Source organism: Coccidioides posadasii, chromosome 1 (genome assembly GCF_018416015.2).
Source record: "Coccidioides posadasii str. Silveira chromosome 1, complete sequence".
NCBI lineage: Eukaryota > Fungi > Ascomycota > Eurotiomycetes > Onygenales > Onygenaceae > Coccidioides > Coccidioides posadasii.
Genome location: NC_089407.1, coordinates 728,268 through 741,990, shown reverse-complemented (window position 1 = coordinate 741,990; position 13,723 = coordinate 728,268). Strand labels below are relative to the sequence as shown.

Sequence of the window (13,723 nt, the reverse complement as noted above, 5' to 3'; positions counted from 1 at the left end):
TGCCCGCCGGGCAAGACGCGGTTGCGCAGAGAGGTCCACCGGAAAAGCTTGACTCCGAAGCCAAGAAACCAATCGTGGGCTCTGGTTGGCTCCTTGCTCTGGCTTGCGGCGGTTAGTCAGCCACTGGTGTGTCTTGGCGCTGCTGCACCGCCCGGTGCCCCAGCCACGAGAACGCCTGAAACACGAGCCGAGAAGCACCCCACCAAGGAAGGAGACACCCCGTGCGTGAGCGGGCATGGACACTTGGGAAGGAGCAAGTTCCCTCTCTTCCGCTCGGCAGCCACAATTCCACGCACCACGCGGGGAAAGGTGTCATCATCCATACCGGCGGGCGAGTGGCTTGGTCACGGGGTCGCACGCGTCCTAAGGTCTTCCCGCATCATCCCAGAGCGACAACTTCGGACGTTGTTTTCGGTTTCTTTTGTTGAATACAACGTGTCCCTGTTTTATGTTTTATCTGACGTCGGTTGCTTGAAACATTCGTTCAACATGTCTGGCTACTATGGTGGTCCGCCGCCGCCGCCGCCGGGCCAGCAGGGATACAACCAACCGCCTCCCGGTTATGGCCAAGAGCAGTATGGCCAGCAGCCTCCATATGAGCAGTACGGCCAGTATCCGCAGAATCCGGGTGCTCAGGGATATTATGGTCAGCAGCAGCAGCAGCAGCAGCAGCCGCCGCCGCCGCAGGTTAGTTACTTTCCCCCACAAGAAGGAATAGTTGGTTATCGTTAACACATCCCCGTTTCATGTAGCCGTACGGCGCCCATCCTCCCCCGCAACAGCCCGGCTACGACAACCGTGGCCAAATGTACAACGCGTATCCTCAGCAGGGAGGAGAAAATACGTCCTATTACAGCCAGCCGTATCCTGGAGGACAACAGGCGCCGTACGGTGGTGGCCCGCCTGGTCCTCCCGGCCCTACCGGTGGTCCCGAAGGTGAGAAGGGGTTAGGTTCCACGCTTCTCGGGGGTGCAGCCGGTGGGTTCGCCGGCCACAAGCTGGGTGGCGGAACACTGGGGGCTCTGGGCGGCGCAGTTTTGGGTGCTGCTGGTGCGAATCTCGTTGGGCATGCGGCCAAGAAGTAAGTGTATCCAGTTTTCATAAAATGTTCTCCGGAAGCGTTGTTGGGAGATTCTCTGAGAGCCGGCCTAATTTCCTTTCTTTTCTTTTTAACTTTTTTTTTCCTAGGCACAAAAAGAAGAAGAAGGACAAGCATAAGCACAAGCACAAGCATAAGCGAGGAGGGAGCAGCTCTAGTAGCTCAAGCAGCTCAAGCAGCTCGAGCAGTGACAGTGACTAGACTAACTGGTCTAGTTTATGGTTATTGTCCTTTGTGGTTTGTTGCCCTCTCTTTGGCTTGGTCTCATTATTATTAACAACCGATTCCGGTTTGTCTGTATATGGATGTACATATGAACTTCTTCGTCCCTGTACCTACATTCCGCTCAATGTATCATGATTCTCGAACATTATCGCATTTTTGCTGGATAACCCGAAATTTAGCGAGCTGGCGCCACATGGTCATACATACGGACCCGCTTCTCGCCCCTGCTCCCTGTACTTTGGCTTGATGCCCATTTTAGTTTTGTACGGGAAGTTCTCGTTGCATGTGGAACATGAGTTGTGGGCCGACCTTGCCATCAAAATCCGAACTGTGCTCTACCGTTGGGCCGACGTTTCCCAGGGTATCACAGCGCTATTCTTATGTCTATCCAGCATTGTTTCAGCGGACCCGTGAGTTAGGATCGCGATGACATTGGGCTCCTCCAGCTTGGTTAGTGGTTGACAGCCTGAGATCTAAAAGGTACTGCACAGCACCCACAACTAGAACTTATTCTCCTACAACTAACTTCCGATATATTTTACCGCCATGACCATTGATTCGCAAGTCGCTGGGCCGTTGGAAGGTATACATACGAAAAAGACTGCGACGCGCGTACCTTCTATAATAACTTCTTCCAAATACTCTAGAGCCCATGGTGGGAGGTTCCCAAGGTGCGCGCGAGGATCCCTGCAAGGTTCTAAATGGATAACCCGAAAGCTGCATGACGGACGATCAGAGCGACAATCTTATCAGCCGGTGCATCTCCCCGATAATTTTACCTTGGGTTTGTTTGTGCGTGGCAGTGCATCAACGGCTTCTTCCTTTCTGCACCCTTATGACTGTTTTTCCTTTTTTTTTCCTTTCCTTTTTTTTTTTTTTTCCTGCCATGCCCCCCGAGCTTTGTGTGTATGCAGCGACAAGAAAGTTTGGATGGACGGTGATTTGTTTGCGTCGCGCTCGTCTCCTATTGTGTCTTGGCACGCTCCGATTGACCAGAGAGTTAGCGTCCGACGAGCTTGGCGGACCGCCAAGACTCAGCCGCCGCCCCAATCGCTCGACTTTCCGATAGAATGGCGGAAAGCAGAAGGGATCATCATTCTCAGCGACGCCTGGCCACCATTAAGCTTAACACTTTGAAGGATGATGATGAATTTCGGCCCTGAAGGGTATTCAGGGATACCCAGGCGGTGAATGGGACGCGTGCATGAATGTGGCTTTATGGGATCTTAAAAAAAAAAAAAAGGGGGGGGGGGGGGGGGGGGGGGGACTGAAGCCTTATGATAGCTTCTGGCAAAAATTTTTTTCTAGCACCATAAGGAGTCCTTTGTTCCCTCACCATAATTGGCGGCAGAGAAGGCATCAGCACTGCCATCCCAGCTTTGTTATGGAAATAGAGGCCAAGAATTGTCCCAAAGCTGCCGGCGCTGGCGGTGTCACCTTACGATATTCCTTCTCTTATGGATCGGCCTGCAACCAGTCTCGCGAACTCTGATAAGCTCGCGGCGGAGGAACCCAGTTTTTTTTTCGCCCAGGGCTTGGCCGCTTGAAGACATCCACAAAAACAGAGCAAGACTTAACTCGAAACAGCGACGCCCTACCAATAAGCTTCCGGCATTGGCATGTCAGTGCGGGCCCTCGACGGTTTGGTCCGCCGCTGCTCATTTTCGAGACAGCCTCGTGGGTCATATGGAGCAGTTGGCTGATGCGCACACCAAAACACAGATTGTTTTCTTGACCGGGAAAACTCTCTAGGCAAGGTAATGGACGGTGATTATGTTCCCAGTCCCTGCAGGGGGGAAACAATAGCGAGAAACGATGCCGCGACATCGGTCACATATATATATATATATATATATATATATAAATTAGGCTCGGGCGACCACAGTTGAACCATCTCAGCCTGATCGTCAATGATCTCTGAGCACCACTGCAGGAGCTGAAGAATGTCTTTCGAAAAAAGCTTTATTACCTTTGACCAACCTCCGCCATCCTCAACCACGGACAGGCCGCCTGGAGATGTTGAGCGTCGTGTGTCAAAAGCCCTTGGGGCCACAGACGAACTGCCTGCAATCTCTGCCTATTCTTCCTTTACTGCAGTTGACGATTTGGAGTCCGTATCGGATTTCTCGATAAGAACAAGAGCCGCACGATACTTCCAGGAGCAAGTCGATACCGAAAGAAGCGATCTTCTCCTTATTGCTTGCTCGTTTATCTCCGGGGTAATTGACAGCGCAGCCTTCAATGCTTGGGGAAGCTTTGCCAGCATGCAGACTGGTATGGTCTTCCTCCCCAAGATCCGTCATTTATTCATTCCTCCACAACATCGGAAGGTGCATGGTTGGATGTAGCCTGGCTCCTTGGATGGTATTCTCACCTTTGCACTGTACATCGCAGGGAATGTCGTGTTTCTCGCCCTCGGAGTATCTGGACAGCCACCCGAACCGCAATTTCGATGGGCTAAATCGCTCATCGCAATCGCAACGTTCATATCCGCAGTCCTATTCTTCACGCATGCCTCGAGACTCCTCGGTCCGCTTCGCCGCTCGACCCTCCTCGCATCCTTCATGCTTCAGACCGGCAGCATACTAGCATCCAGCATCCTCGTGGAGACGGGGATAATCGACTCCGAGATCTCATCCTCAATCCATGGCGTCCACTGGCTTCAAATGGTCCCGATTGCCCTCCTCGCGTTCCAGGCTGCCGGCCAAATCGTGACGTCGCGCATGGTGCAAGTCGAAGAAATACCCACGGTGGTGCTGACGACGGTCCTTGCGGATCTATTTATCGATCCTCGCGTGCTCGCGAAGACGAATCTAGTGCGGAACCGCCGTGGAGCCACGGTGTTGGCGTTGTTCGGCGGTGCGATGCTGTCTGGCGCGCTGACCAAGGCCGTAGATTTGTCCTGTTCATTGTGGTTGGCGGCGGGGATAAAGGGCGTTATAACCATCTGCTGGGCCCTGTGGAGGCCAAAGGCCAATGTGGCTGGGTCCAGGAGGTGCTGGCCTTGATGTTGGTGTTAGTCTCGGGTGCCCTTTTTTCCTTTCTTTTCTTTTCTTTTCTTTTCTTTTTTTTTTTTTAAACCACGGCACCGTTGGTGATGACTTTCAACTTGAAAATTCTCAGGATGGCATTTGGACGTGCGACTTTCGGCGTTTTAATATGTAGGATATGCATTGCACGGTTCGGGCACCTTTTTGTAATGTTTGCTCTAATGTATTTCCGTTTATGAGCTCAACATGACGAAGGGATGCGTTCATCGGTTGGGTTTTGGGTCCCCCCACCCCCCCCAAGTTCTGGGTTTCCCGAGTCATTGAATCTCGAACCTCGGAGCGAATCGGGTTGCGCCCCGTAGATCCCCCTGCCAAAAAACCCCATCCCAACCGGTAAGAATCGAGATTGCATCGGCGGCCAATCTAGCCCCCGTGAGATCTATAAATAAGTGTTTAGGTCGTTTCTGCATCGCGAATAAACCCTCTCCGATATACTAGACCATTCTGGACTCTTATGGGCTGTCTCGCTGAGATCCATGTATAACCTTTTGTATGTATGTATGTATGTTAGCAATTGGGCTGTGCTCGTACCCTGGGGGTTGGGGAGGCTAAGTGTTGTACCTTGACCGGCTCTGGTCAGAAGATCACGCACCCAGGTCTAAGTGGTACAATGGGTACTCCTGCGAATGGAAAGGTATTATCATTACAATGATGTGACAGTAAAGAGGGTGGTATCACGTACCAACTAATGAGGATGTAACAGGGGAAAGTAGATGACATGATACGGAGGTATAAGCCAGGCAAAATCGCATTATCATCTCTCTCTCTATTGACAGCAATTCGAGTAGCTATGAGTAGATCTCAACTAATGAGCTAGAACTAAATGCCTCAAACCACCGTCCATCAGAAATTCTGTGCCGGTTGTAAAGGTGGCATCGAATCCCAAGAAAGCTACCGCCTTGGCGACCTCCTCCGGCCTTGCGATCCTTGCTAAGGGAGTCGACTGTCGTCCCAGGTCCGCAAAGGTCGCAACAGCTTCCTTAGGAGCATCGACGACGCCGAGTGTCGGCGTGTCGACGAATCCCGGGCTGACGCAGTTCACCCTGATACCCTCCTTGCCGTCCTTGCCTCTAGCCAGCTCCGCAGCGAGGGTCTGCACAAAGGAATAGATGGCAGCTTTCGAGGCGGAGTAAACCGCCATGCCGGGGTGGCCCTGATCCACGGAGACGCTGGTGGTGAAAACAATGGCCCCGCCGGGCCGCATGTGCGGAATCATCCGTTTCGCGAGGAAGATGGGACCTCGGGTGTTGGTGTTGAAGTGCCTGTCGAATAGGTCTTCGGTCATCTCACTGACGGGGGAGAGGTTTGCGTAGCCGACGTTGAGGAAGAGAAGGTCGATGACTTCTCCGGAGCCGAGGTGCTGCTCCGCAAGCCGCTCGAGGTCCGCATGTGCGTCAAGGGAGGTTATGTCCGATTGCAAAACGAGGGCGGCAGCACCGAGCTCCTGCTTCGCGGCAGCCACAGGTTCTCGACGGCGGCCAGTAACGACGACTTTAGCACCGTGGGACAGGAAGAGTTTCGCAGTTGCAAGCCCGATGCCTTGGGTGCCTCCAATTATGACAACATTTTTCCCTGTATACGCGGCCATGGCCCTTTTTCTTTTTTTGGGTCTTTTTTTCTCACTTGTGAAAGGTTTTAAGAGAGAGTCTGCTAGTACTATGGATTGTACTTCTTAAAAGGTCATGAAGATGATATGCGAATGTGTGAGAGAAAGTAGTTGTTGATACTGGGTATCAACGGCGATTAAATACCTTCGAGGGAGACATAATGACCGCTGAAACGGCCTCCTCGACCCCTATGAAGCCTGCATGTTGATTTCTAATCCTCAAGTGCTTCTTGAGCTGTGCTTCACCGTGAATACGAAGCCAGCGAGATATCTCTGGCGATGCAAACACCTAGCTGCCAGCTGGCGGAGGGAAAGCGGTCCCCAGTTTGCCTTGTTTGCACGGGTTTGATTTCTCAGCAGGTGGACCTTGCAAACACGCCAAGCTCAACCTCACGTGATGTAATTGCCTGTCCGCTGAGGTCAAACCTGATTAAGCGCCACGGCGGCTCTTGAACAAGCAGAGAGAGTGAATGATGACGAGACGAAGGGTATCATGATCAGCTCAGCCACTGTCTCTGGGTTAAGATCAAGATGGCCTCATCGCAAATGTAATCCTGATAGCTTTGGTATGAAAAATAATCCAGGTGGTTATGTGAAGGACGATGAAGCCACCCTCAAGCGACCGCGCTGGAGTCCATAGAACTGATGTGTTTGCGGACGCTAGCGCATGGAAAAAGATTTCCCTGGGTCCTAAACAAAAAGAAGAAGAAGAAGAAGAAGAAGATGAAGATGATGATGATGATTGTTATCTTTCTGCAGGCGGACCAAGGCGGTGAAAGAAGATTGGGCTTGCTTTTTGACTTGGGGGGGGGAGGGGGAAGGGGGATCTGCATGCATGAAAGACAAAATGATAACAAAGATAAGTGATAAAAAATTCTGGGGGATAAGGAAATGCCACACCAGATCAGCGACAACGCAGGGCCATATTTATGGGTTACATATGTATGGGAAGTCTGTCAACAATTTAAGCCAGGACTGAGTCTAGAACGGAGATGCCACAGTTGGGCCTGTCCTGTGGACAAGTGCCTGATTTGCTCACAAACGGCGAGCGCAGGAGGCTGAAACCGGGCTTCACATGTTTGGCAGCCCCTGGGCCGCGATTGACGGGACATACGACAGGAGCAATGTACTGTACTGTACCAATCTCCCCGGGGCTGAGGGCAGCCCTATTGCAAGGATCTACGGGGCAGGGTCCCATGCAAGCAGTATTTTTTTGGGTACTAGTACGTAACAGCGGCGTACCTCGCCTCAGAGAACGGCGGAGAAAAAAAAAACAAAAAAAAAAAAGGAAATTTATTGGGGAAGGGGGGAATTTTCTCGGAAGGTTGGGGCTGGAGCCGGTCCGGGGGCGAATCGAGAAGGTTTCGTCAGCGGTTCGACCAGGTAAGATGGGAACGAAGGCGCTGCTTCCCACGGCTCCAGCGAGTCGGTCGGTACCTGGCTGCCTTGTACCGGGACTTGCGCAGAATGTTCCTTCCCCCCTGCGGCCAGTCAAAATTTCCGAGCTCGACGCGTGCAGGCAAGGGACAGTGCGATCGATGCCCTGGTTGAGAGCTGGCTCTTTCCCTCCCACAAACCCCCTTGAAGCAGGTAATTACCGTTACAGGTCGTTCACGTCACCATTGGCGAGGCACTGCGCTGGCCCAATCAGCGGCCGCCAGCTGCCTGACTCAGCGTCTGGAAATTACCGCGCGCTGATGTAATTGTGAAGTGGCCAATGAGCGGGCCCCGATTAGGCCCCTTGTTGCCGGTGCGCCAAACCGACTTTGGTCTAGTTCCCACTGATAACCAGCTATCGCTGGCGGCGGACCCACCCTGGCGGCCAAAAATTCTGAATTTTTGATTTTTTTTTCGTGCCAAAAAAAAAAAAAAAAAAAAAAAAAGGAAAATTGGAATCGCTGGTTGAGTGCTCTCCGCCATATAAAATCCCTTTGCGCACTCCACCTTCAGAGTTTTTCTTTCTTCCTCTCTTCTCTCTTCATCTCCACTCTGTCTTTTCCACTCTCTCTTTCTTGTTCTCCTTTTCCTATCTCTTATAGATTCTTCTTCTGCATTTCCTTTGCAAAACACAGGAATAGAGATCTAGAGAACCATAGAAGTCCGGCTTTTTCTTTCTTCGCTATCACTTCGGCGACGCGAGTTGCTCTGAAGAGAGAAGAAAAAAGTTTTCCTTGCGATCAGGGAAAAAGATACCCAGCCCTTTTTTTTTTTCTTTTATTTAATCTAATATCCCTTTTATTTCTTTCAAAAAAGAGTTTTAGACTTCTTTCAAAAATGCCTGCTGTCGATTCCGTCAACGAGTCCGCCCAGTCGGTCACCGTCCTCGAGGAACTCCTCAAGTCTCTCTCCGTCTCAAAGAACGAGGCTGAGACCAGAGCTGCGGCTAACAATATCGCCTCTCTTCTGAACGGCCCTACAGATGAACAGGCTCTTCCAGTCAAGTAAGTAATTTGTTTGCTTTCTTTCTTTTTGGGTCCCCCGTCTTTCCAACCGGTCCTGACCATCTTCATCGTAGGGCTGTCGAGTCCCTCAAAAAGCAGCTGGCCAACAAGAAAGATGCTACTGCCCGCGAAAAGGCCCTCGATGCCATCTTGGCCATCGCCAACCACTCCACAGTTTCTCCCGCTGTCGAGCCATACCTCCTCTCTCTCCTTGGTCCTACCTTGGTGGCCGTCAGCGACAAGATGACATCTGTCAAGAACCTTGCCCAGAGCGCTGCCATCGCCATCGTCAAGTCCATCAACCCCAACGCCGTCAAGGCTGCTCTTCCTGCCATCGTCAACTCTCTCCAGAACGCTCTCAAGTGGGCTGAGAAGATCACCGCCCTTCAGTGCATCGAGTCTCTCGTCGAGACTGCCCCCGTTCAGCTCTCCTACCGTGTGCCAGACTTGATCCCAGTCGTCTCCGAGTCGATGTGGGATACCAAGCCCGAAGTTAAGAAGGCGGCTTACGGCACGATGGAGAAGGTCTGCGGCCTTATCGTCAACAAGGATATCGAGCGATTCATTCCCGAGCTCATCAAGTGTATCTCCAAGCCAGAGAACGTCCCCGAGACCGTTCACCTGTTGGGTGCCACTACTTTCGTCACTGACGTGCATGAGCCTACTCTTGCTATCATGGTTCCTCTGCTCGATCGTGGTCTCGCTGAGCGTGAGACTGCCATCAAGCGTAAATCCGCCGTCATTGTCGACAACATGTGCAAGCTTGTCGAGGATCCCCAGATCGTCGCTGCTTTCTTGCCCAAGCTCATGCCCGCTCTCAACAAGAACTTCGATACCCTTGCCGATCCCGAGGCTCGTGGAAAGACCAAGCAGGCTCTCGACACCTTGATCCGTGTTGGTGATGTCAAGGATGGCAAGATCCCCGAGGTTTCTACTGCCGGTGATATCGCCACCGTCTCCGCTGTCTTGAAGGAGATCCTCGAGCTTCAGCACAAGGCCTCTATCCCCAAGTTCCAAGCTACTATCGAATACATTGCTGCCATCGCTGGTCAGCTCATTGACGAGAAGGTTTCTGATGTCGCCAGCTGGACTGAGAACACCCTTGCCTACCTCGGTGCCATCGTCGGTGAGGATTCTGCCAAGCCGATCGCCGAGACTCTCCGCAAGCGTGCCTCTCCCGGTGCCGCCGAGGAGGTCGAGGTTGAGGAAGACGAAGAGGAGGGCGAAGACCTCTGCAACTGCACATTCAATTTGGCCTACGGTGCCAAGATCCTCCTTAACCAAACCCACCTCCGCCTCAAGCGCGGCCAGCGCTACGGTCTTCTGGGCCCCAACGGTTCCGGAAAATCCACCCTCATGCGCGCCATCAACAACGAACAGGTTGAGGGTTTCCCCAAGAAGGATGAAGTGAAGACTGTGTTCGTCGAGCACGACCTCGATGCCGCCGACACCGAGCAGACCGTCATTGGCTGGACTCAGAAGAAGCTTGCCGACGTCGGCATCACTACCCCTCGCGAAGAGATCGAGGCCAAGCTGCTCGAGTTCGGTTTCCTCCAAGAGCAATTCGAGAACCCCATCACTTCTCTTTCCGGCGGTTGGAAGATGAAGCTCGCTCTTGCCCGTGCTGTGTTCGAGAGCCCTGACATCCTGCTCCTCGACGAACCCACCAACCATCTCGACGTGAAGAACGTTGCCTGGCTCGAACAGTACCTCATCAACTCGCCTTGCACGTCCATCATCGTCTCTCACGACAGTGGATTCCTGAACAACGTCATCCAGCACGTCATCCACTACGAGCGCTTCAAGCTCCGCCGCTACCGCGGTAACCTCACCGAATTCGTCAAGAAGCTCCCCTCTGCCCGATCTTACTTCGATCTCGATGCCTCCGAGATGGAGTTCAAGTTCCCCGAGCCCGGCTTCCTCGAAGGTGTCAAGACAAAGGCCAAGGCCATCGTCCGTGTGACAAACATGTCGTTCCAATATCCCGGAACGTCCAAGCCCCAACTCACGGACATCACCTTCCAGTGCTCTCTCGGTTCCCGGATTGCCGTCATCGGTCCCAACGGTGCCGGTAAATCCACCCTGGTCAATATCTTGACTGGTGAACTCATCCCAACCTCTGGTGACATTTACCAGCATGAGAACATTCGTATCGCGTACATCAAGCAGCACGCGTTCGCGCATATCGATAACCATTTGGACAAGACCCCCTCCGAATACATCCAATGGCGTTTCCAGACTGGTGAGGACCGTGAAACCATGGACCGAGCCAACAAGATCGTCACGGAAGAGGACGAGAAGGCCATGGATAAGATCTACAAGATCGAAGGCTCTTCTCGTCGCATCATCGGTATCCACGCGCGCCGCAAGTTCAAGAACTCGTACGAGTACGAATGTTCTTTCACCCTCGGCGAGAACATTGGCCAGAAGAATGAGAAATGGACCCCAATGATGACCGCTGACAACGCCTGGATTCCACGCACGGAACTTCTCGCCACCCACGCCAAGATGGTGGCTGAAGTCGATCAGAAGGAAGCCCTCGCCAGCGGTCAGTTCCGTCCCCTTATCCGCAAGGAAATTGAGGCTCACTGTGCCAATTTCGGTCTCGATGCTGAGCTGGTTTCTCACTCCCGCATGCGCGGTTTGTCCGGCGGTCAGCGTGTCAAGGTCGTCCTTGCTGCCTGCTCTTGGCAGCGTCCTCACTTGATCGTCCTTGACGAGCCGACCAACTACCTGGACCGTGACTCCCTTGGTGCCCTGTCAAAGGCTCTCAAGAGCTTCGAGGGTGGTGTCATCATCATCACCCACTCCAAGGAGTTCACAGAGAACCTCACCAGCGAGGTCTGGGCGGTATTGGACGGAAAGATGACCCCATCCGGTCACAACTGGGTGCAAGGTCAGGGGTCTGGTCCTCGTCTCACCGAGAAAGACGACGATGAGGAGAAGTTCGACGCCATGGGCAACAAGATCGTGGGTGGTGGCAAGAAGAAGAAGCTCACTTCTTCTGAGCTCCGTAAGAAGAAGAAGGAGAGAATGGCTCGGTAAGTTTCATATCCTTTTCTCTCCCCCCCATCTACCTATTCGACAGATTAGACTAACTGTTTATGCCTATAGACGCAAGCGTGGCGAGGAAGTTTTCTCCGATGAGGATGACTTTTAATTGTCTTTGTCGACAGCTTTTTCTTTTCCTTTGCTAATGATTCGGTTTTCTTTCCCTTGGGTTTACCGGCCCATTTTCCATTTTTTGCATTTCTTTTCGGATAGATAACCCACTCTAGACAGTTGTCTTTCTGGAGGTCTTTTTGAACGTCTTCTGTTTTCCATGTTGCGATGTTTACGACTTTTATTTGCAATATTTTGGCGTTGGATGGAAAAGGCTCATTGATTTCCAAGGTTAATACCAGTTCGCCTGTCATGTTCATGTTAATTCCTACGGATAGACCAAAATTAGATTTCTGTCTTGGTTCTCTTAAAAGGATTATTATTTCTATTTCACCTCTAGCCATACACTTGAAGCAATGCCCACACAGTCATAAAAAGATGAAAGCACCATAAAAAGGAAGGGGACGGATATCGAAAAGCACTTTCGATCATAGGAGGACTTGTCTTCTGTAATCCTGCACATTGCTTCAATGTTCCAAAACCGCTCAAGTAATTAACGTAATCCTTTCCCCCCCCAACCCAAACACCCGGCGAGCGGATCACCAAAATATACATACAAATCTTAACTTTTTGCTTTCTTATATCTTAACAAGTAAAATGAAGAAGACACTATACAGATATAATAAAATTTTGTAAATTATAAGAATTACCCCATTTAACAATGTGACAGTTAGCTGCCGGCTGAACATGGCAGATTTTGCTGCCATTTTTTGGCGCCTGCTAACTAGCGGATAGATGACATCCAATCAAAAGAGTTGTGTAAATATCAGAATGTGTCGAGACACTAGTCTCTATGTAGTTAGCCTCCAGCTTAGCGGCTCGGATCTTCTTTGATCCGATGCAGACCTTTCATCTCGCATTCTCATCTCATTCTCTTAGAAGAGAGGCGGAAGAGAGCACAGATGTACGGAGTATGGAGTTCACGTTCCGTGGTTCCTATAGCTTCCGCATATTGGTTAGTAGCCTTGTAGGCCCTTCGAGAGAATGTCACCGTCCATGCAGACTCCTTCTTTCATTGGTGGGGCCCTGGGTTCCGCCTTCATGAAAAGCCGTCTGCAATACTTATATGAGGGGGGTGCCAAGAAAAAATTATCGTCTTTGGCAAAGCGGCCACATCCCCGCCCTATCCGAGTGTGTCTGATATGACACATCATTTTCTTTTTCCTTTCCCTTTTTTAGTCTCAGCTTCCATTGCCTCGTGGTCTGGGAGAGCCTTTCGTGATTCGCGAATGGGTTGCTCAGATCGGTGATGTCAATGCAAATTTTTCGATGCATGCCTTCAGCCCATCACCTGGCGAGTCTTAACCCCTCGCCAGGCTCCCTTCACTTCAGGTTGTTGCCTGCCTTGACGGGCGGCATGAGCTGCAAGCACTGATGCCCACATCCAGTCAGCGGAGTTTCTCGCAATGCCCCGGAGACAACAGAGGCTATCTCCTTTGGGTCTCTTTCCATGTTGGGCGCTTGCGGAGTGACAAATAGAGGCCTTCCGAGGCCGCCAAGGGTGCCCGCTTTTGCTATGCAAAACTGCGAGATGACGAAGGTACTAGTGCCTTTGTCTGATCAGCCGCTCCTCCACTCATCTGAGTTGAAGCAGCCACCCCGGCACGGAGCGATCCAGCGTCATGGAAAAGCCCCATTTGCTGGAGAGGGGGCGGGCGCGTCAAAGACCGGCGCTTGCTGGGATGGGACCCTTGTTCCACGCGGCGCAGCCGGGCTGCTTCAATCTTTACCACTCATTGATTGCCGTTGTGCAATGATGAGGTGTGGCAGGCATACAGATGAGCCTCTTCTCGCCAGAATCCTTGGCAAAGCGGTCGGCACAAATGGCCATTAATGAAAGCCCAGCTTGGCCTGAGCATGGAGAACGATCCTTAAATACTACTAGTATTTTCATGTCTCGTTGACGGAATGCCAACTTCAAACACTTCCTCGGACGAGCCGCTGACTTCGAGTGGACATTAGCGGCACCGCGGTGCAGGAATTGACGGTGTTTTGTGTTGGATGCTTTCTTGCTGCCTGCTCAGCGACATACCTATCTGTCATTTGCTGCTGGTGAAAACTCCCTGTCGGGTGGTCTCCTGTACAATGCTATTATTGGCTCCCTGTAAGCGCCCGACGTTCAAAGTGCTTTTTCCTCCTA

At 51.8% G+C, this 13,723-nt stretch overlaps 4 protein-coding genes across 4 annotated transcripts; 3 read left to right on the top strand and 1 right to left on the bottom strand.

Annotated features, from left to right (window-relative positions):
- The first annotated feature begins 203 nt into the window (after window positions 1-203).
- Window positions 204-1,468, top strand: D8B26_000175 (uncharacterized protein). The gene is made up of 3 exons (XM_003067616.2): window positions 204-687; window positions 753-1,081; window positions 1,189-1,468. Exons 1-3 carry the CDS (start codon window positions 490-492, stop codon window positions 1,298-1,300), a joined length of 639 nt encoding a protein of 212 aa, XP_003067662.1. The 5' UTR covers window positions 204-489; the 3' UTR covers window positions 1,301-1,468.
- Window positions 1,469-3,267: 1,799 nt separating this feature from the next.
- On the top strand, window positions 3,268-4,411 carry D8B26_000174 (uncharacterized protein; the record flags this gene model as incomplete). The annotated part of the gene is made up of 2 exons (XM_066123138.1): window positions 3,268-3,661; window positions 3,719-4,411. 2 exons carry the CDS (start codon window positions 3,268-3,270, stop codon window positions 4,330-4,332), a joined length of 1,008 nt encoding a protein of 335 aa, XP_065979210.1. The 3' UTR covers window positions 4,333-4,411.
- A 698-nt stretch (window positions 4,412-5,109) lies between these two features.
- Window positions 5,110-5,988, bottom strand: D8B26_000173 (uncharacterized protein). The gene has a single exon (XM_003067618.2). It carries the CDS (start codon window positions 5,960-5,962, stop codon window positions 5,180-5,182), a length of 783 nt encoding a protein of 260 aa, XP_003067664.1. The 5' UTR covers window positions 5,963-5,988; the 3' UTR covers window positions 5,110-5,179.
- A 1,998-nt stretch (window positions 5,989-7,986) lies between these two features.
- On the top strand, window positions 7,987-11,887 carry TEF3 (translational elongation factor EF-1 alpha). The gene is made up of 3 exons (XM_003067619.2): window positions 7,987-8,421; window positions 8,496-11,462; window positions 11,536-11,887. The coding sequence occupies exons 1-3, from the start codon at window positions 8,255-8,257 to the stop codon at window positions 11,579-11,581; spliced, it is 3,180 nt and encodes a 1,059-aa protein (XP_003067665.2). The 5' UTR covers window positions 7,987-8,254; the 3' UTR covers window positions 11,582-11,887.
- The last annotated feature ends 1,836 nt before the right edge of the window (window positions 11,888-13,723 follow it).

Bases quoted from the DNA above. Each gene is read 5' to 3' on its own strand.
- D8B26_000173 (XM_003067618.2), bottom strand. From the start codon at position 5,962: ATGGCCGCGTATACAGGGAAAAATGTTGTCATAATTGGAGGCACCCAA.
- D8B26_000175 (XM_003067616.2), top strand. From the start codon at position 490: ATGTCTGGCTACTATGGTGGTCCGCCGCCGCCGCCGCCGGGCCAGCAG. The intron at 688-752 runs GTTAGTTACTTT...CGTTTCATGTAG, and splicing joins AGCAGCCGCCGCCGCCGCAG to CCGTACGGCGCCCATCCTCC. The intron at 1,082-1,188 runs GTAAGTGTATCC...TTTTTTTCCTAG, and splicing joins GTTGGGCATGCGGCCAAGAA to GCACAAAAAGAAGAAGAAGG.
- TEF3 (XM_003067619.2), top strand. From the start codon at position 8,255: ATGCCTGCTGTCGATTCCGTCAACGAGTCCGCCCAGTCGGTCACCGTC. The intron at 8,422-8,495 runs GTAAGTAATTTG...TCTTCATCGTAG, and splicing joins GAACAGGCTCTTCCAGTCAA to GGCTGTCGAGTCCCTCAAAA. The intron at 11,463-11,535 runs GTAAGTTTCATA...TTATGCCTATAG, and splicing joins AAGAAGGAGAGAATGGCTCG to ACGCAAGCGTGGCGAGGAAG.